Source organism: Elephantulus edwardii, unplaced genomic scaffold (genome assembly GCF_000299155.1).
Source record: "Elephantulus edwardii isolate Elephantulus edwardi_28Jun2011 unplaced genomic scaffold, EleEdw1.0 scaffold00207, whole genome shotgun sequence".
Lineage (NCBI taxonomy): Eukaryota > Metazoa > Chordata > Mammalia > Macroscelidea > Macroscelididae > Elephantulus > Elephantulus edwardii.
In genome coordinates this window covers 4,031,182-4,054,331 of record NW_006399957.1, presented here as the reverse complement: position 1 = coordinate 4,054,331, position 23,150 = coordinate 4,031,182, and the positions used below count along the sequence as shown (strand labels likewise).

Genomic DNA, 23,150 nt, shown 5'->3' with positions numbered 1-23,150 from the left:
GTATGTCAGATCACTTAGTCATTTTTTTAGTAACCAGAGTATGTGAATTTACACATTAATGTCACCAGAAGGGATGCTTATGAATTAGGTTTACGAAGTGTGTGGGGGAAATTATTAGAGAAGCTCAATATCAGCAATCAAAACCAGGCCAAGTGCTGACTATGGAACAGACCTTCAGTTACTCTTTGCAAGTTCAAATTAAGGCCAAAGAAAACTAAAACATGCCCATAAGAATCAGAATATGATCTTGAGTCTATCTCATCTGAATTTAAAAGTCATCTTAAGAAAAAGTTTGAAGAAGTGAACACCAGTGATTATGGACAAGATGAGTTGTGGGATGACAACAAGGCTATATTCCATGAAGAGAGCAGAAGGTCACTACAGAAACAGAAGAGGAAAGTAAGTGAAAACCAAAATGGGTGTCAGAAGAGACCCTGAAAATTGCACTAGAAGCCAAAACAAAGGAAAAGATATTTACGTAAAAGAGGTGTACAGGATATTTCAAAGGGTGGTTGTTACGTGCCATTGAATCACTTGCGACTCATAGCAACCCTATGTACAAGAGTCCTAAACACCGTTCTATCCTGTGCCAACCTCACCGTCTCAAACACACCCATTCAAAGGGTAGTTCAAGAAAAAACAAAATATTATCATGAAATGGACAGAGGGGTGGAATTGAAGAATTAAAAGGTGAAGAACTCACTCAGCATTTCTCGAGATGAAAAAACTGGGAAACAAATTCAACCCTCAAATTTAAATACTTAGAGATGCTATGGACAAAATATTGAATGATCCAGGAAGCATAAAAAAAGATGGTAGGAATACACAGAATCACTGTACCAAAAAGAATTTACTCACACTGAAATATTTCAGGAAGTACTGTATGATGAAGAAATAATGGCAGTGAATGAATGAAGTTCAAGTTGCACTGAAGACATTGACAAAAAATAAGACCCCAAGAGTTGATGGAGAAGATCTCCCCACCAACAAAGAAAAGGGAGACAATGTGGCACGTCCTTCTGGTCCAGAAATTCATGCGCCAGGTACACAGCTGCTGTGGCTGAAGCAGAGAACCGAGAGCCGTCATAACCTGAAACTGACCTGAGACTGCTCCCCGCCAGGCAGGGCCACAGCTGAGAGCCTTTGCCCAAGATTATTTTGACAACAAGGGAACTTGGGGAGGGGTTGGGAAGGGCCAATTGTAGTAGGACTGAGAACTTTGTAACACTGGCCTTAAGCCTCGAGCTCAGCTGTCCTGAGTATATTCTGTTGCTAACTCTTCCTCTCCCCCCCCCATCCCCCCATGGAATACCATTTGGCGTGTTTAGAATGAACTAATGCAGCCTGGTTGTGCTGACCAGTCTATGCTCAAGAAATTTGGAGGACAACTGCCTGGCTGATGAGAAGGGATAAATACTTGTTCTCATTCCAAAGAAGGAGCTCTAACAGTGTGGACATTATTGAACAATATCAATAATTGAACAATAGTTAAGTGTGTAATTCCCACATACTAACAAAGAACGTGCTCTGTGGTCAAAATTTTGAGAAGTGTAAAAACAATAAAACAATAAATGGAACCTATTTTTGTTTCTATAGATCTCTCAGGATTTTTCTTATATTAAAATTGCATTTTGAACTTAAAAAAGACAATACAGTGTGCTGTGACAACCTAACTGCTCTCACTCCATCCTTCTCCGTGAAACCTTGTCGCATCTCCAGGCATTTGTGCTTTGAAGAAGGCTTTATAACCTGTTAGACAGCTTTCCCCAGACGGCCCTGGTGGCTTGGGATGTTATGAGTTGGCTGCTAACTTAAAGGCCAGTGGCCTGAATCCACCAACTTCTTTGTGGGAGAAAGTCGAAGCAGACTCATACGCGAAAGATTTCTAACTCCAGCACGGGTGTAAGGTCACCGTCACTCACCTCTCATGCCTCTTAGATGTCAGAGCTCCATCTCTACTTGACATAGGAACCTCAAGTTCAAAACCCACTGCAGTCTGCCTCCTCCTTCTTGATGGCAGCAGGATCGTCCTGGCCTACCTCTGGGATGTGTCCATTGAAGCCTGGCATGATCTCATTCTGTGCATCTCCTTTTCATTAACTCATAAAAAATTCAACTCATTTCCTCTGACTTGGAACTGAGCCCTAGCTGACCCTCCACTGAGTTTTCAGTGGCTGTAAATCCCATGAGAAGAAATTGCCCATCTTTCTCCCACAAAGCAGCTAATAGATCTGAATTGCATTGGGTTGGCAGGGCAACTCCTGACTCACTAGGCACCTGAGCTCTTTGTTTGCATCTTCCCACCCAAAGGTGTTAGATATGTTATTTGCTTTATTACGAAGCAACTCAGTTGTTCTGGTGGGCTACAGACACCTCATATTTGCATATCCCTACCCTCCAGGGCTCAGGTCGATGTTCATACCCTCACCTCGAGGGTACCTAAGAACAAACAACAGTCCTGCCATGGGCAGCAAAGAAAGTGACTAGGACAACTGTATTGAACAACTGACTGCACTGTTTGTAGCTGGACAGAGACATGCAGATATGGGGTATTTATGCATGTGTAACTATGTGCACGCTCATATAAAGGAATTGTTTGACTGTATGTTACAGGTGTGACTGTTCATGTGTATAAGCGCGTATACACATATACCTCTACTTCCTTTTAGTGCATCAGGTTTTACATATTATTGTTCTCATTTAATCTATAATAGACAATTTGCTCAATAGATAAATAGTTGTTATTAAGGAAAATACTTCCGAATAAAATTCCCGCTGTACGACCTTGCCTGATAGATTATTCCCTGTTGGTGATCATTAAGGTTATTAACAGCAGCCACTCTAATTGCGATGATGCCCAGACATGTGTTAGACCAATTGAATTGTCATTTTCTTAAAGTTCTCCCAACAAACTTATTAGCATTATAGACTGTTTTAGGAGTGCTTGCTGTCTTCAGCGTGAAACACCCCTGTGCAGATATGTGGTCTAGATGTCTGTTTTGCTGATTCTCCCATCTACTTGTCGAACTTGTAATGTGATTCGTGGAGGTCTAGCACTTCTCTGTAATGTTGCTGTAAAGTGTGTTGTCTGCCTGATATTGGTGGAGGTCTAGCACTTATCTGTAATGTTGTTGTCGAGTGGGCTGTGCGCTATATTGATAATTCTCAGAGGTTTAGAACTTCTCTCTAATGTTACTGTGAAGTGTACTACATTATTGTGATGTTCACTGTATTTTGTGTTGTTTTTTTGAAAGGTATATATGTATATATATCCACATACACTTGAACACGTGTTTGCACACAGCAAAAATAATCAGCCAAAAATCTTCCGCCCTTTCCTAACTCGCTCTTACTTGCTTTTTGAGTCTTTGTGAGGGTCCAGAAACCATTTTTGGAGCAATACATGACCTCATATTCTGGCTTCTTGACGGGTTACAAAGTGCTGTGCAGTGTTCTCTGGAAAAAGAATCACATAGGAATTAGGACCAAGTTGAGACTTGAGAGAGGATTTTGAATAAGGGACGGGAATGTGGTGATCACAGTGAGGGCAAGAGAGCCAGTGGTCATGAGCAGCAGAGTGGTGGAGATGAAGCATCTCTGCAGTGTTGTTCTTGCTCTGTTATTGAATGGAGTTGAGAGAGGTTAAAATACCATCAAAAATGTTAATCCTACGGTGAGAAATAGTGAGAATGGAATGAAAGGAGCAGTCTGTAGAAATGTAGGATTCCATGAGAGAGAGAGAGAGTGTGTGTGTATTATGTATTATTTATGACAGACAGACAGAGGGATGACGGATGGAGGAGAGATGGAAACACGTGCTTCTCAGTCAGGTCTCAGTTACTGGAAGGATGAAGGGATGCACATCCAAAGAAGATGGAGTCTCCTGAGGGTGTTGGCATTCTGCTTGTTGACTGACAGCTGACTAAGAGGTAACAGTAGCTGAAGGAAAAGAAGATTCGTTTGCATAGGTCCTTGAGCTTGAAGCCCTCAAGGGAGAGAGATCCTGTCTGAATGACTCTGGAAAGTAGAAGTGGAGTGCCTCAGTGAATCCATAGGGTGAGGCTGGCCCCACAAATCAAGCTGTTTGATAGCAGATGAACTTGTACTTGTCATTTTATTACCAGTACTGTTATTCGCATGAAACACACACATGCATACAATGCAGGTAGAGTCCTAGGAAACAAATTCCTGAGGGGGTTCTGTAGGTAGCAAAAAGCCACGTGAAATGACGTTATTTGTCTAAAAATACTGGTATCTAGTCCTTCCTGCCCATGCCAGCCCCGTTGGTGTCTGTGTGAGTGAGTGGTGGTGGTCGTACTGTTAGCTAAGCTTCCATGGGTTTCCAAACGCTGTCATCACACAGGAGGTGGGTCACCCTTCTCCAGCCCAGGAGCTGGTGGATCTGACTTCGGGTTGACCACACAGCTCCTTATCCACTGGGCCACCAGCGCTCCCTGAATAAATGGTAAATGGCATTCTAAGAAATTCCTTCATTTTGGAGGCATAGGGATTGGACCAATGTGTAATCTCTGAGAGATCTCTGATATTTCTGGTATACATGATAGCACCCCAGAGGATAGGAAATGATGTGTTTGTCTAGCATAACACACCTGTTTCTACAAGCTTTTCCCTTTATAACTGGCCTGCGTCTGCCACATGCCAGTAACCTCTGATCCTAGCTTTGTGTTGTCTGCATGCTGCTGTCTTGAGAAGACTGAGAGGTTTCTTTACATAGGATCCTTCTGTTAGCCTTCCTCAACGATTCCCTAAAATCTGCATTTTAAGAAATTCCTTCATTTTGAAGGACAAATTTGGAGGGCAAGATGGCTTGACTGAGTGACTGAAGCAATGGTCTAATGGAGACAATGAGATTGGCTCAGGATAGGGTAGGATTCAGAGCTAAGGTCCATAGGGTTACTATGAGTCACAGGCAACTCAGTGGCACTTACCAACAATAGCTGCCAAACAGATTTGTAGTCTGAATTTTAATTAGTTATTTTGGACACATTAACTCTGCTTTGTGTTTAATTTGTGTGAGGTGTTCTAAAATTTAGCTCTAGCAATAATGATAAGATTTCACGGTAATGATTGTCCTTGTGTCTGGGTCATAGAGTCTCCTGTATGTATATACAGTGTCATTTTATATTGGAAGGACCAATGTTAGCATCAGCTTGGTGTAATATGAAACAATGTAGTGGATACCCTTGGAATAGATTAATGGGAATTGTCAAAACTGGAGCTTGAAATGATTCTAATTAGGGGTCTGAAAAGAATTGATCAGACGCTTCTGGGTCACAAGCAATGTTTCTGAGACACTGAGTCAAACCATTTGGAGGAAACCATGGACATGATTAAAAATAATGGAATGTGAGTGAAATCAGGCAAAGCTCCACTGCTTTTTTGCTTGAAGTACATGCTGTTGTTTGTTGTTGTTGTTATGTGCCGTCAAGTCGCCTGCGACTCATAGCGACCCTGAAGTACATGTTATCAAGAGGAAAACCAGGACCAGGAATGCTTGGAAAGAAGGATGTCGTGTGTGTGTGTGTGTGTGTGTGTGTGTGTGTGACTTGAAATGATGAGATAATGAATTTATTCTCTTTTATCATATCCATACATAAACAAGGAAGTCCAGTGAATACCACTATCATTCAGTTATATGCACCAAAAACCAGAGCCAAAGAAGAAGAAATAGAAGATTTTTACCAACTTTTGCAGTCAGAGATTGATTGAACATGCAATCAAGATGCATAATAATAATGGGTAACTGGAATGCAAAAGTTGGGAGCAGAAAAGTAGTTGGAAAACATGAACTTGGTGACAGAAATGAATTTGGGTTAGAATGATTTAATTTTACATCATTGAGCATTTATTTATTGTTTTATAAGAAACAAATGCAGGCTGTACACACGGATTTTACCTGATGGTATGCGTAGGAATCAGATTGATTGCATCTGTGGAAATAATCACTGGAGAAGCTCAATGTCACCTGTGAAAACTAGGCCAGGTGATGATTGTAGAACAGACCACCAGCTACTCATGTGCAAGTTCGAGCTGAAGCTAAGGAAAATTAAATCCACAGGAACCAAAATAAGACCTTGAGTCTGTCCCACCTGAATTTCAAAACCATCTCAGGAATAAGTTTGAGGCCTTGAACACTAATGAGTGAAGACCAGGTGAGTTTTGGGAGGATATCAAGAACATTACCCAGGAAGAGTACAGAAGGTCATTACAAAGACAGAAGAGGAAGAAAAGACCAAAATGGATGTCAGAAGAGACCCTGAGTATTGCACTGGAGCACTGACAAGCCAAAGCAGAGGGAAGAAATCAAGATATTAAGGAGCTGAACAGAAGATTTCAAAGGGTAGTATGGAAGACAAAGTGAAGTATTATAATGAAATCTGCTAAAAGCTGGAGTCAGAAAATCAAAGAGGCCGAACTTGCTTAGTATTTCTTAAGCTCAAGGAACTGATGAACAAAATCAAGCCTCGAGTTGCAATACTTAAAGGATGTTTTGGGCAGAATATGAACACTTTGCCGCACACTTTTAAATTGACAACCGTGCTTAGAAACACATTTGCCGTCGTCATTGGCAGCAACACATTAAATCATCCAGGAAGTATTAAAAGAAGATGGAAAGCATATACAGAGTCATTGTACCAAAAGGAAATGGAAGATAACAGAAGAATTTCATGAAACAGTGTATGAGCAAGAGCGTGTGCTGATGAAGGAGGAAGTTCAAGCTGCTTTGAAAGAATTGCCAAAAAACAAGGCCTCAGGAATTGAAGGTATACCAATTTATATATTTCAACAAACATGTGCTGCTTTGGATGTGCTCACCAAGTTGTACCAAGAAATCTGGAGAACAACCACCTGGCCAACTTATGGACAAGATCTTTTATTTGTTCCCATTCCAAAGGAAGGTGATCCAACAGAGTGTGGAAATAATTGAACAATATTATTAATATAGCATGCAAGCAAGATTCTGCTGAAGGTTATCCAAAAACGACTTGGAACAGCACATCAGCAGAGAATTGCCAGAAGTGCAGGCTGGGTTTAAAAGTGGTCATGGTACTAGGGATATTGTAGCTAATGTTAGATGGATCTTGGCTGAAAGCCAGGAATACTAGAGGAAATGTCTCTCTGTGTTTCATTGACTTTGCAAAAGCATTTGACTGCAAAAAGCATCGGACCACAACAAACTGTGGCCGACTCTGAGAAGAATGGGAATCCCAGAACACTTGAACATGCTTATGCAAAACCTATACTTGGGCCAGGAGGCAGTCATCAGAACAGAGCAAGGGGAAAAAAATGCATGGTTCAAAATTGGGAAGAGTGTACACCAGGGATGTGTCATATCTCCATACATTTTCAGTCGGTATGCGGAACAGATTATCTGGGAGGCTGGGTTCTATGAGGAGAAATGTGGCATCACGACTGGAGGAAGACTCATCAGCAATCTCTGTTATGCAGATGACACAACCCTGCTTGCTGAAACTGAGGAGGACCTGAAGTGCTTGCTGCAGAAGGTCAAGAACTGCAGCCTTCAATATGGATTGAAGCTCAACATCAAGAAAACAAAAATTCTTACCACTGGGCCGACTGACAGCATCATGATAAATGGTGAAGAGATGGAGATTGTTAACAGCTTTAGTTTGCTTGGCTCCACAGTCAACAGTCTTGGTACCAGGAGCCAGGAAATCAAATGATGAACTGCATTGGGAAAGTCTGCTGCCAGAGACCGTGCCAAAGTACTGAACAGCAAGATGTGTCCAGAGAGGAGAACACAGGGAACCACAGTGGTGTTCCCAGGAAGAGAACTCAGGGTACCACAGAAAGAGTACCAGAGAGGAGAATTCAGGTCCCACAGATGGGGTCTCTGAGAGCACAGGGTCCCACAGAGGGGGTCCCAGAGAGGAGAGCTCAGGTCACGCAGAGGGGGTCCCAGAGAGAAGAGCACAGGGTCCCACAGAGGGGGTTACAGAGAGGAGAACGCGGATAACCACATGAGTGTTTCCAGGAATGAGAACACAGGGTCCCACAGAGAGGGTCCCAGGGACAAGGACACAGAGTCCCACCAGATAAAGCGTCAAAAAGCAGAAGCGGAGCTGGCTTTCAGTTAATCCAGACAAGAGCTGTTGGATTCACAGGCTCTGGGTTTTGGAAGAGCACAGGTTTAGCGTCGCTTTAATTATTAAATACTAGAGGAAACCTTCCGAAATTCAGGGGTGATTTGTAACTTTGGACCCATGTAATTTTTAGCATCTCCTCATTAATTGCATCACCTTGGGGTCCCGTTAGCCTTTTGGTGCTACAAGAAGAGTTCATCGAAGATCCTCAAGCCACTGAGTGGGAGGGGAGAAGTGCAGAACTCCTCTTTTCAGAGAAACTACATAAAGGTAGAGAATGAAGGAAGGATTGTCTGATACATGAGTGCGCTCGGGGTGGGGGGTAAAGGCATTTTGACAGAGGGTTCTGATTCCCATGGCTGACATCACACCAGCTCGCTTGTTCCCTGTGTATCAAGACAATCATTACTTTGAAAAAGTTGAAGTCATGAAGTAGCTGAACAGCTTCCCTTGGGGAAGTGGGTAGCTCAGCTTTCTTGGGTTTTTTTAGCATCCTTTTGTGCTTGGCTCTTCAGCATCTTGTGTCTGTACCACTCTGTTCTCCTGAGCGTCCATTTCTTTTCCCGGTAGAGCAGAAGAACTCCATGTTGTTTTAGGTGCCATCAAATAGAGTACGATTCATAGAAACACTATGAACAACAGATCTGAGCCCTCTCCTATCCTGTGCCATCCTTCAGTCTCTGGCACATGTAAGCCCGTTGCTACAGTCACTGTCAGTCCACCTGGTTGAGGGTCTGGCTCTCATTCACTGTTCTCCACCTTTCCAAGCATGATGTCCTTCTCTAGTGGATAACCTCTCCTAACAAGATGCCCAAAGTATGTGAGGCAAAGTTTCGCCATCCGTGTCTCCAAGGAGCCCTCTGACTGTATCCGTTCTGTTCTTGGCTGTCCATGAGGTCTCCAGTACTTTCTTCTAGCAGCACAGCTCAAAGATAACAATTCTTGTCATCCTTGCTCAGAGCTCAGTGGCATAGCAAGTGATTGAAAGTGGGTTTTATTGTCATGTTGTTAAATTGTTACTGGCCCAAGTCTCTCTGGTAGTTAGCTTGTTCACAATTTTGGCTATACCTGTTCGTATCCACAGTCTTAGGCTAACTCAGTGTGAAGTCAGGCCTTCAGGAGAAAGGGAGTGCCATGCTCATTGCCCCAGTGCCACGGTACCCAGTCAGTGCCAACACTATTAAGCTGTGAATAGGCAGACAGCAGAATAGAACAGAAAACCAAGACTAACTTCAAATACGTTAAATCTTGATAATTGGTGGCATGTCAGCCAGTGGGGGAAATGGACTGTTAATCAATGATAATTGAAACAACAGGCGAACCGTCTCTGGCCGCACTGTACACCATCTACTGGACAGGTTGGAAGTAAACAAAGCCAGTGTGATGGCATTAAAGCGAACAGGCTCTGTAGCCAGTGTGAGGCAGTTCCTCCATCATCTCTGGGAAAGAAAGTCCTATTTAACTAGAGTATAAAATTTAAAATACCTTAAAATCAAAGATGACTAAAATAATTTTTAAAATGAATAACACTTTATAGATTATTAGAAAAATGAAGTAAAAAATCCATCCAACTGCTCTCATAAACAAAAAGCCAGTATTTATAACCAATGAGAGAGAATGACAGAAAGTGATTAACATAACTTCACGGAAAAGCACAGCAGGCATGTAAACAGTCAGTGCTTGGCAGAGACAGTGCAAGGACTTGTACGTATGGGACAAGACCTCACCGCAGACCACGAGAGAGCTACCATTTCACACCATTCCTGGCAAAAAATCTGTAGTTTGGGAACACGCTTTACTGGCAAGAACCTGCAGATATAGGTTCCCTCCAACATCACTAACAGTTATGTTATTTCCTACGATTCCTCTCAAGGCAATTTGGCAGAAATCTATCAAGATTCTAGAAGTAATATGCCCATTGACATTGGAAATAGTTACACTTGGCCTCCTGCAATTTTTCTGGCATTCTGAAAAATGGAAAATGTTTCATAAGATTATCCATGACAACCTTGCTTATATACCAGCAAACAATTGGAAACAATCTAAATGCCCATCAATAAAGAATGAGTTCTGCTGTATCCATTCTGTGAAGTACTATGTAGCTATTACAAAAGAAGAGAGAGTACAGCCCAGGAGAGTGGGGAGAGGGAGTAAGGGGAGAAGATAGAGTACAGCAGAGGAGAGTGGGAAGACGGAGTAAGGAGTCAGGATGCCACGTTAGCAGGTGGTCCCAGACCACAAACCAGGTCTGCTGCGAAGTCTCTAAGCTGACTTTGTAGGTATGTCATACCAGGTTCAGACAGTTCTTATTTAGGGTAAGTAGTCACCTATTTTCCTTAGTATCTAGTATGTATCTTATATTTCTATGTGTATTAAACAAATAAGAAACATTTCAAATATACTACAATAACTTAGGCATAATAATAGTGTATAGAATACACATACTCCTGAGCTATCTAATAGAACATTTTGCATTCTTGACAGTCATAAAATCTATGCCACCCAGCTGTTTTGCACATTAAAGATATAAAGTCATGTTACTGCTTATAACATATTAAGGGAGCTCTGGTGACCTAACCGTAAGAAGCTGTACTGCACTCCTGAAGGTACACGGTTTGAAGCCACCAGCTGCTCCACAGGGGAGAGGTGAGCAATCTCCTGTCTGATTAACTGCCTCTGAAACCCTGCCAGAGCTATGGGTCAGTTGGTTCCGACTCATTGATACACAACAGCAACAACAACATTTTATTCACAGTAAATGTCTTTAAGTGAGTAACAGTCGTGAACACTAAAGTGTAAGGCAAGAGTAGTGCTGAGTGTGGTGGTTGAAGGTACAGGATAGTTTAGCTGGGGGTCAAAGATTCTCAGTCTTAGACAGTCATGTTATGACATTCGGCAGTTACATCATTTGACAGGTGAATAGTAGTGTAATGGCGTATCATTCATTCTGTGAGCTCGTCATCCTTCATGTGATGATCTGATGTCATCTCCATTTTTACATAATGCCAGCTTTTGCATAATGACCTTTGAAATAACCAATATTGTTAAGGAAGGAGTGGATATGATAGTAATGATAATTATTATTCCAATAATAATAAAAGTGACTCCATGCAGTATTGCACTGAAGACAGAAGATGTATGTGTGTGTATGTGTATAAATATGTTGTACTCTTAGAGTCAAAACAAATACTAAAGAAATAGTTCTTAAAACAGTTTTGATATAAAAAGTCCTACCTGAAAGCTAACAATTGCCGTTTGTTCTGTGGGTGCCGTGTAATAGAATAGATATTCATGGGGAGCCGTTATGATGCCACTGAGAACTGATTGATGCCAGAGAGGCTCCTGATAAGATGTGGGTCCTGGTGCTGAGAGGGCTCCTCTACGGCACTCAGTGCCTCACGTGGGCCTCACCAGGTCTGTGAGTGCTCCTCTCTTGTCCTAAGTGGTCTTGGGGAAGTGAAGGCCCTCCCTAACTGTGGCAGGCGTGGGTGAACCTCCGTGTCAGGGTCTTCTCTAACGTTGCCATCACTGCTTTAATGAGATAGCAGCTTCAGCTAAGTCTTCAGTCAACATTTGTCGGTTCTGGAATTTTCAGGCCTGGCCTTGATCCTCAGACGTTCTCTGCTGTGCTGGTTCCACAGGTCTGTCCTACACTGTTGCTCTGAAAACAGCTGGTTGCAGGTGATCACCAGCCTCCACAGCCACAGGCGTGTCTGCGGAATGATGGCGTCAGCTGTGAAACCTGAAAGCATGCGTGGGTTGGGGTGCAGTGCATTGTGTTGTCCCCTCCCCCCCCAGAGTCAGCAATAACATCCGATGCCTTATGGGAACCATCGCTTCCTCCAGAACTCCCTGCAGCTTCTTCCATGTGCCGTTTCTGTTAGGGAAGTCATGGTTCCTGCGTCCGTGAGGAGTCCTTTTTCTCTTGCTGCTCTCAGTGCTCTGTCCTTGTTCTGTGCGTGCGTGCTGTTAAGTGTATGCACATACATCCTTTTGCATTTACCTTATTCTTTCCTAAGCAGGTAACAGTTGCTTTCTATATTGGTTTTTCGAGCTGTAGCCTCCGCATGCTGGGTATTTTTCTAAGTGCATGACACCGTTTCTTTACTACATGCTGACCATACTCACTAGGCACCAGGGCCCCGTTCTTACAGTTCGTTGTTGTTGTGGACCATCAGAGTGGACCTGGCTCAGTGCCGGTGGTGTTGAGTTACACAGGAGGAGAGTGCCTCATTCTCTGGCAGAGCAGCCAGTTGGTTCAGACTCTTCCTTTGAATTGACAGTACGACTCCTCGCCACTGAGCCATCACAGTTCCCTAGTCTTATGGTTGAGGACACTAGAAATCCGTATTCAGTGTCCAGCTCTAGAGGAAGACCACCTTCTGTGTTAGTTCTGTGCGAAGGTCTCTGTCTTTCTCAGGATCTGCCTGTACCACCTCCCCCGGAGACCTGTGTGTCCTAGCCTTCCCTGGTGACACGGGGTTAGTCCAGGCACTTGAATCCAAAGGGAAGCACAGCAATCCTGCCGATTCCTTCATGGTGGGAGTGAAGGTTCCCTTGTCACTTTCCTCCTCTTACCTCTTCTGAGAGAAAACCCAGTACAGGCCATGGTTTAGGGGAAACTTCCTGCACATCCAGTCAGGGCTTTGATGTGGTTAAGGAGGGCATTCGATGTGATACTTTCCCAGCTGTTTGGTTTATCAAGGTTAGAGGTATCATTACAACGTTTCCACATTGTGTCATGTGCATGGTTTTGGGGGCAAATGATGTATGCTTGTAGAATTAGTTTGTGAGTGGAGACAGGCATGGTTGGTAAAGGAATTTAGAATATGCATATTTTGGGGGGGAAAGGTACTTGATGTACTCGTGCTTAAACATCTTTAATGTTTAGATTTTCATTCACATATTGGGAAGGGTCGGGGAAGGCTTCAGTTTGAGCTGTTGTGTCCCCAGGTCTTCCATCCCCCTATTCTTTTCTCGGATTTCCTTACCCTCACAGTCCCATTACACGTACGTTGGTATGCTAAATTGTAGCCCAAAGGCCTCAGAGCCTCTGTTCTTGCTCTGTTACTAGGCTTTTAAGATTTCATAATCTCTGTTTATCTTTCTTCACATTTTTTAAGTCTTCTGCTATTTATACCTACTGTTGAGCACTCCTGGTGAATTTCTGTTTTCATTATTATCTCTCTAACATTTGAAATTCTTCCTTTTAAAATAATTTTTATTTCATTATTGATGTTCTCTAGGTGATTGGGCATTGGCAGTTACAGCCATTCCCTTGTTAATTCTTTCCGTATATTCCTAAGCAGAATGGTTTGCCTGAATTCAGATGCTCCATCAACAAAGTGCCAGAGTTGGCTTCAGTTAAGATGTAAAGTTTTGCAAACTTTTGGTTTACTTCCACTCTGTTCTGCAAGGTCATCATTTGTCAGAATAGATGCAGTGGCGGTGAGTGTGTTTTCTTCTTCTGTTTTTTTTTAAATTTTCTACTCATTTATTTACAAAATTTGAATACATTGTTTTTAAGAACAGATTCTTTCCATTTCCCTCACCCCACCATCCATCAAATTGTACAACCCCATGATTAATTCCCCCTCCCCCTGCACATCCTCATCCCTCTACTGCCACCCTCTCCCACCCCTCTTGGATTCTTATACTCATTCTACAATAAAGGTTTTATACACTGTTTATCCTTGTGGGACTGAATTAGGTCACTATGCTCTCCAGTCCCTCTCAGGTGAGGTAATAATTTACAAAATCCTTGCTCCTGCATGCTGCATAGTATTTCATTGTGTGAATGTACCATAATTTCTCAATCCATTCCTTTGTGGTTGGACATTTGTGCAGTTACCATGTTCTTGTGATGGTGAATAATACTACTGTGAACATTGGTGTACAGTGCTCAGTTTTGCCTCAGTTCTCATTTTCTCAGGGTATATTCCAAGTAGTGGAATAACTGGGTCATACGGAATTTCTATGTTCAGAAGCTAAACTGCCTTCCAGAATGGTTGTACCATTTTATAATCCCACTAACAATGTATAAGAGTTTCTTTCTCACCACATCCTCTCCAAAATTGATGCATGAAACCTTCTAAAGATTAGATCCATATGTGCATCAAAAACTTTTTCCAACAGGGTGAAAAGAAAACCTACAGACTGGGAAGAAGCATTTGGTAATGCCATCTCAGACGAGAGTCTTATAACAAAAGTTTACAGAATATTCCTGGGCCTCCACAAGAAAAAGACTGATAGCCTAGTTATAAAATTGGGCAAAAGACATGGAAGGAATTTTCACAGAGGAAGATTTCAAATGGCAAACACACACATGAAGAAATGCTCCAAATCCCTGGCAATAGGAGAGGTACAAATCAAAACCACAATGAGGTACCATCTCACTCCAGTAACAGCGGCAAAGTTTAACAGGGCAGCAAGTAATAAATATTTTCTTGTTTTAATAATACCAGCAGCTTTGACGTCTTTGTCTGATAAATTCAACCTCCGGACTCTCTCATGGGCATTGTCTCTAGCCTGCTTTTTCAGGGTGTGGGCTACATTTTTCTGCTTATTTCTTTGTATCTCATAGTTTTTTTAGAAAATGGGATGTATCAGCAACTGTATTGGGGCATTGTTGGATATTAGTATATTCCCATATTCCCCTGCTTCCTCGTATGTTTCTTGTCATTTCTTGTTTGTTTGGGGTGTGTGTGTGTGTGTGAGAGAGAGAGAGAGAGAATATGTACGTGAGAGTATGTGTGTGCGCATGTGTGTATGTGGGGGTGGGGTATAGGAGAGGGAGGGTGTCGGGCTGAACCACAGGTCTGCGGCTTGTAACCTGGCTGATTGTCAGGCTCTTTCTGACGATCTTTTCCCTGTGTTTCTGTTAACACACGGCTAGCTGCTTCAGCCCAGAAATTACTCGTCACTTCTACTCATACTGACACATGGCTCCAGCCTACCTGATTCAGCTTAGAAAAGCAGGTTACCTGGTATTAATGTTCTCTTTCTTCCAGCAAGGATCTTGAATTAAATTAGAGAAATACAGGAATGGGACCAAAGAAGGGGAGGGCGTCTCTGGACCTCTTGAGTCATTTAAACCTAAAAGCTGTCTATTGAGTGAAGCCGAGTTTTGCAAGAGTGTACACTTAACTTTTTTTCCGTCCTTACCGCCTATCCTTGAACAAAGAGTCTCTCCACTTGGCCAATTAGTAGTGTCATGATAAATGGTGAAGAGATCGAGATTTTTAACAGCTTCAGTTTCCTTGGCTCCACAGTCAACACACTTAGTTCTACAATCAACACTCTTGGTACCAGCAGCCAAGAAATTAAAAGACAAATTGCATTGGGAAAGTCTGCTGTCAGTGGCCTCTCTAGAGTGCTGAAGAGCAGTGATGTCAGTCTGCAGAGTAAGATGGGCCTGACCCAGGCCATGGTCTTTGCAATTTCTTGTTATGCATCAGTGAATAGGGATGATGGGAGAAGAACTGATGCCTTTGAGCTGTAGTGCTGGAGAAGATTATTGAATATACCATGAATGACTAGGAGAACAAACAGATTTGTTCTAGAGAGGGTGAAACCAGGCGGCTTCTTGGAGGCAAGGACTCTGAACCTTCATCTGACTCTGGACATGTTGCAAGAAGGGACCAGTCCATAGAGAGGGACAGCACAAGAGAGGAAGACCCTCGAAGAGATGAATTGATTCATTAACTCGGGTACTGGGGGTAGGTGTGTCAGAGACGATAAGATTGGCGCTGGATAGAGCAGGGTATAGGGTTGTTGTACATAGGGTCACTATGAGTCACTTACTATGAGTTGTAAGCGGCACAGCCACCTACATATATGTCCTAAAATGTTACTTTTGTTCATACTTGTACAGGAAAGACACAAATCATAGCCATGAAGTCATGGATAGATTGGAATGTCCCCCTGTAATCAGGAAACAAACAGTGGAAACTGTGCATTTATTTCTGTTAATTTAATAACTTACTATGTCTGATCAACAATTGCATGTGAAAACCTTACAAATAATCTCATGTGACCCTTTTAGGTTATGCTGGGTCTGCTTGCTTCTTAGTTTTGTGATGTGTTCTTAGGAGCATCAGTTGAAGTCAACAGCACGTGAACAGAAAGGCTTGTTGTGTACCATCGAGTGGGAGCCGACCCACAGCTGACCCTCAGTGGGTTTTCAGAGGTAGCAAATCACATGGGAGGAGCTCCCGTGCAGGAAGTTAGTAGAGTCGAACCGCATGCCTTTGGGTTCACAGTGTACCACTAGTCCACCAAAGTTCTCAGAAAATGGCTTAATGACTTTGGAAATAATAGATATGACATGGTTGGGTGGACATGAGTGATTGTGAAAATAAAGAATATGGGCTGGGTGGTCCTTAGGTTTGTAAAAAACATGCAATGTCTGTTGTTTATGGAAAAGTCCTGGAGTCGGCATTTGGTGGAGACACTGCTCTGTCTTTGCTGCCTTTCAGCTTGCATCGTAGGTCGTGTGCAAAGTCTGCTTTTTTCTTTAGATAACACCTCAACCTTCCTTGAGTTTTGCAGTTTCCTCTTTCACATGATGTGAGCTATAGAACATAGCTGTCTCTGTCTGTGTGTCTCTCTCCTGTCTTCCTATCTGTGTATGTGTTGGAATGACCCTAGCTGGGACTTCTGCATAGAAAGGTTCTGACTGATGGCAAGAGTGAGCCAGTGGGAGAGTCGAACGCCACAGGCAGCATCCTCAGAACTGACGTTCCGCCCTCAGCCCTGCAGGAGAGTGGACAGAGCCCAGGGCTGTGAGCTGGTAAGGACAGGTGGAAGGGCCTTTCGCTGTATCGTCCAGTCCCCCACACTAAACCCTGCCCCTGTGCAGACTCATTGACAGTTCATAGACTGTTCAGATGCTGGGGGATTAGGACTGGGGGGGTGTTTCTAAGCACCCCCTCTTTGTCCAGGTTCCTTGAGCACCTAACTTGGAGCATCTACTCTGATGGCATCTCAGTGCCAAAGCTTCAGGGCTTCCTAAGGCTCGTGCGGTCTCTTTGCTGATGGTCCATTGCTGCTTCTCCTCTCAGGCATGACAGGTGTGTCCTCAAGGAGGAATGAAGCACCTCCAGTGCCCTCAAGTGGTACCGCAGTCATTTGAGAATAAAACAGTGGGGCCTGGGATTGTTTTGAATCATACAGTAAAGAGTCACTACAGTAAAAGGCTGACTTACAGACACACACACAGGGCGTCTCAGGCCTCACCATGAGGGCCCATGTGTCGTGTGAGCGAAGCGAGGCTCTTAGGATGGAAGCAGCCACGTCCACTGAGCTCTCTGTCTGTGCGGGGATGTTCCTGAGCTGGCCTTAATGCTCTTGTTTCTTCTTCCTTGACAGGTCAAACTGTGCTGAGAACATCCGTAAACACATTCTACACACTGGCAAGCATGAAGGCGTCAAGATGTACAACTGCCCCAAGTGCGACTACGGGACCAATGTCCCCGTGGAGTTCCGGAACCATCTGAAAGAGCAGCATCCTGACATCGAGAACCCAGATCTGGCATACCTGCATGCAGGTAAAAGGGGGCTGTCAGCCCTGCTGCTGTGGGGGCCTTGTGCACACATTGGGTAAGAGGGTGCTGTGACGGCCCTGCTCCTGTGAGGGGGCACCGTGCACACACATGGCATAATGGGGAGCTGTGACAGCCCTCTGCTTTGGGGGGGCCTCTTGTGCACCTGGGAGTGAGGGGGTGCTGTGATGGCTCTGCTGCTGTGTGGTGGCCCTCATGCACACATGAGGGTGAGGGGGTGCTGTGACGGTTCTGCTGCTGTGTGCCGGGCCCACGTGCCCTGGAACAGAGTGTTCCCTGTGGTCATTGGGTAGGGACGTGCCCACAGTAGTTGTGATGTGACTACATGGCACTGTTGTTGATTTCACTCGAGCTGATTGGGCGAGTCTGAGCTTGAGGACTTAGAAGCAAGTTAAGAAGATCCACTCTTCACCCCACTGAAGTAGAAAAACAGGCAGATAGCACAGTCGTTGACCTCGGGCAGCCAAGTTAATAACAGCACGTAATCAAACACCAAGGCATGGAAATGGGAGCCTCTGCCGAGTACGCCCTGACCAAGTGCTGAGCTTTGTAACACACTCCTGGCGAGGGCGAGGTGAGGGGTGGGAGTACCAGTGACAGAGCGGGGTCGTGCCGGGGATGCTGCGGCTGCTGCGTGGCTGCTGGGACCCCTGGCCCCACTCTGCTCACATTCGGACTCTGAAACCCCGGAGGACTACAAAAGTGAGGGTCAACCCGTCCCCCCATGGCTCTCCCTTTTCTTTCCTGAGCAGCAAGGATTCTCTGAGTGTTGAGCTCTTCATGAGGAGAGCGAGGAAATGGCACCTTAGATGTTTGGGAAAGATTTCCCTGAAGTAAATTTAGAGGTTCCAGGTGTAGCTGGAAGTTAGTCTGGAATGAGAGTTGTTTCAGTGGACACGGGGACAGAGAGGGCATATTTGTCTGAAGTGATGGCCACACAGCATCTTGCTCTCGGGTTAAATAAATACTCCAGTGATGACATGGTCTTTCCAGTTTGTTTTCTGTTCCACCTTTCCAGAGTGATGTGGGCACTGGGATGCTTCCCCTCAGTTCTTCTGTATTGAGATTTTAATATTGGCATTTCAGTGTTCACATGAGAAGACTTCTGATCCATGGAGACAGCTGGTTAATCTAGTCTACTTCATTCACAGTTGAGATATTAATATTTCTCTCTCATTCTTTTCTGTTCTTTATAATGTGCATTGTTTATTTGCACTTGCTGGCAGCGCCTGCCTCCCACGGATAAGGAATTTGAAGGTGATCGTGTATTTCCTTGTTCTCTTTAATGAGAAGTGCTGCAGCGCCGCCTTAAAGCTCTCATTCCGGCTGGATCCCCTAGTTCTCTGCAGTGTTTAACGGGGTACTTGGGCAGATTGAGTTCCATAGTCCCCCCCAAGCCCACTGCTTCCTGGATCTAAGGGAAGGTAACTAGCTCGATCCTCCTCCTCCCGTGCTACATTCATACTTGCGAGGGGAGGGTGTGGGAATCACTTAGCAGAGACTTCGGTGTGAGCGGGTGTGACTCTTTCCCTGTGTCCTGGAGCTGGCCCGGCCTCTATTTTTAGCCCAGTTCTCCTTCACCCCTTTGTTTCTTAAGAGCCCTGACGTGTCACGACTTTTTGTACAAGAATTTGTTTTATGAAAAGGTCCAAAAATCTCAGAATATCCTGACAGCATCTCATTGATCCTTCCTTACATAAACCAATTATTGCTTCAACCTAAAAAGGCAGGAAATTTTTTTGCGACATGATTTCCTTTGGTAAATCCATGCTGACTCACACCTATTAAATTGTACTTCTCCAAATGTATCATTAAGCTCATCCATAAGTATCATCTCAAATTTATTTCCTAATATAGATGGTAGACTTCCCTGGTCTGTAATTTGCAGCCTCTCCCCTTTTTCTTCTTCACCTTCAGACTCAGTTCCTCATTTTCCAGTCTCCCAGCACGTCACCACTAACAAAGGACTTCCCAAAATAATTAACAGTCACCATTTGATTCCTTAACCCAGACATCATCCATGGCTTAATTCGCTGTTTTTCTTCACTGCTGCTGAAAGTCTTCGTTCCTTTGAAACTCCCGTGTAAATCCTCTGTAGCTGTGTCTTCGTGTCTGTTATCTCAGTGGGTTTAATATTTCGGTAACTGGCCTTTCTCATCACCCCCCTTTGAGCGCCTGTGTTAAGGACCACCTTCTGTCCTTTTCCCTCCGTAGGCGAGGACTGTCAGAGGAGTGTTCCTCCTCCACCTTCAGTCATGGCTGCTGCCCTGGGCCATTGCGTTAGTGCTGTTCGTCAGGAGACGAGCTAGTTACTGACTCCTCGTGCAGCAGGCAGTTTGGAATGCTTTACCACTTCTTTTTTGTTGAGCCTCACATGCACTGTCTCGCTGCCCATCCTTGTCCTGCGGGAGGCCATCCACAAGCAGAGCCCCACACACACTGTCTCGCTGGCCGTCCTTCTCCTGCGGGAGGCCATCCTCCTGGAGTTTTCCACGGTCTGTTCACATGTGGTTGCTAGGATCCTGGCTCGACCCAATGCAGTGAGCTTCACTGTAGAGGTTGAGAGTTCCTGCTTTAGGTGGTCAGTAAGGGTTGTTATTGTTGTTAGGTGCCATCAAGTCAAGTACAATTCATGGTGACCCTGTGGACAGACCTAAACTCTGCCCTGTCCTGTGCCATCCTCACCATCTCCGACACACGTGAGCCCATGGCTGCTGTCACCATGTCTACCCATGATAATCAGTTTGAATGATTTCTATTTCTTGCAAGTTATCTGCCATCCATACTGTGTGCTTTTAAAACTAATTTTCCAAGGAATACTCTTCTTCATCGACACCCTTTCTGGCATATCCATTGGTTCTCTGTGCATCTCTGAGGATATTCCCATGGTTCCCGACACAGGCTGAGGACACCATTGACTTCCAGGTGCTGAGCTGAAGATCACTGGATTTGAGTGTCTGCTTTCAGCGGCTCCAGACACAGCTCAGGCCCATAGATCACTCAGACTCACCCTCAATGACATGACCTTCGAGAAAAGTTTGTAGTTGGTGTTCAGTATTTTTCTCAGAGGAGAAAATACCCTCGTCTGTCCTGGAGGGCTGGTAAGGTTCAGTCAGGTGTGGAACTCGGGGTCGCATTAGCACTTCACGTCTACAGCTTAGCCTCTTTCCTCAGTACCCAAGGTTATGTGGGCACACGCCAGCGTGACCACCGCATCAAGAGCAAACCAGCGATCCTATCTCTGCTACCATTTGCAGCATTCATGAACCGACTTCTGAAAGTTAAAATAGTCAAAACGAAACAAATGTGATCTTATCCCCTGACAACTTCATTTATCAAAATTTTAAGAGGAAAAATTGATTGTGGAAATTATAGCAGAGGCATTCTGATTTTATCAGGTAATTGATGTGGCTTTTCTCATAGAGCCTTTATCAACTGTTTAATTCAGTATCATATACATATTTTGACCAATTTACACACCCTCACCCACTTTTTTTTTTAAATAATTTTTATACTGGTTTGCTAACAAAGTTCGTATACATTGTTTTTCACACCGGATCTTACCCTCTTCCTTTCCACACCTCCCCCCGCCCCTCTAATTGTACAACCCTAGGATCTCCTCCCTGCCCATCCTCACCCCTCTCCAAGTGCTCTCCGCCCTTTGGATCCTCATACACATTTTCCTAGTTATCTTTCTGTTTCTACAATGATGGTCTTACACAGTACTTGTCCTTATGGCTCTGAGTTCGTTCACTCACATAATGCTCTCCAGTCCCTCCCAAGTTAGGTAGTGATTTACAAAATCATTGCTCCTTTATGCTATGTGGTATTCCATCATGTGAACGTACCACAGTTTCTCCATCCATTAGGTTGTAGTTGGACATTCGGGCTGTCTTCATGTTATTGCCATGGTGAACAACACTGCTATGAACATTGGTGTACAAATCTCCATTTGTATCTCAGTTTTAATTTTCTCAGGGTATATGTTGACCCCAACAAAAGTGCAGCTTTGTTTGTGGCCCCCAGAGTGAGTGCTAAAGTATAAGGTATACAGAATGAGTGCCGACGCATGAGATGTATAGAGTGGGTGCTGGGCCATGAAGTCCACAGAGTAGGTGCTGGGCAGTGAGGTCCACAGAGTGGGTGCTGGGCTGTGAGGTCTGCTGAGTGAATGCTGGGGTGTGAGGCATACAGAGTGGGTGCTGGGCTTTTGGACCTCTAGTTTGAAGCAGTCGAATTCTGGAAGGTGTAAGCTGATTGGTAGTTTTTATTTAATTAACTATCAGTTAGGGCTGGAAGCCTCTTGTTTAAACCAATCAGGACCCAGTGGGCAGGCCTTTGTGATTAAAAGTCAGTTGGCCTGAGGTAGGAAAACTGAGTTGCTATTAGACATACAAACTAAATTGGTAGTTTATTGTTCCTGGGGCAAACATTTTATTATTTTTGTACCATCAAATCGGATCTGACTGGTAGAGGAGGAGATGGCCCCTCCTTCTCCGGCAGAGCATCTGGTGGATTTGAACCGCTTATCTCTGGGATTGCAGTGCAACTTCTTGCCACTAGGCCACCAGAGCTCCCCTTTGGGGCAAACATTATTCTGATTGGTGCAGCACTTGGCTGTCAGTTTGCAGTACTGAGATAATTTGTGGATTGCTGGATACTGACAGCTGTGCCACCGGTGTGTCAGATGCCATAAGGGTCACTCCTGGTGGACAGTTTTCAGTAGAGTTCCCAGAATAAGACAGACTAGGAAGCAGGATTGACATCACTTCTTAAATAACAGGCCTCTGAAAACCCTGTGAGCATGTTGACTGCTGCACTTGGTGCCAGTGTGTTAGGAAGAGTGAAGATGGCACAGGATAAGGTGGTGTTCACATATACTGTTCATAAGATCACTATGAGTCATACTCAACTTGACAGCACCTAACAACAACAGCAAATTGGGTTTTGCAGCCTTGCTTTGGGAAAGCTTGCTGAACATGAGGAGGATTTTCAGGCACTTGCTGGCTTCAATATGAATTACATCTCAACATCAAGAAAACAAAAATCCTCACCACTGGGCCAGTAGGCAACACTGTGATAGAATGAAGAAAAGATTGAAATTGCCAATGATTTAATTTTACTTGAGTCCACAGTCCATGCCATTGGTACCAGCAGTCAGAAGATAAACAGAAATACAGTATTGAAGAAAATCTGCAGTCAAGGGCATCTCCAAATTACCGAGGAGCAATGTTGTCAGTCTAAGGACTAAGTTATGCCTGATTCTAGCCATGGTTTACCAGTTACCTGCTGTGCATCTGACTACAGAACAGTGAATGACAGAAGAAGAGATGTGCCTTTGAGTTGTGTTGGAGAAGAGGACTGAAGACTCCATGGACTGCCATCTCCCGGAAAGAGTGCTCTCGGGGGTCAAGGATGTGGCAGGGTTGGCTCGCATTTATGGGCGTGTTGCTGCTGCTTG

General features: G+C 44.2%; 1 protein-coding gene across 1 annotated transcript in view; it reads left to right on the top strand.

Moving 5' to 3' along the window:
* Nucleotides 1-23,150, top strand: part of ZNF407 (zinc finger protein 407) — a 368,528-nt gene that overhangs the window by 237,988 nt on the left and 107,390 nt on the right. Inside the window, exon 7 of the mRNA XM_006897250.1 lies at nucleotides 17,496-17,674. Coding sequence (XP_006897312.1) covers nucleotides 17,496-17,674 — 179 coding nt within the window. The remainder of the gene's footprint in view (nucleotides 1-17,495; nucleotides 17,675-23,150) is intronic.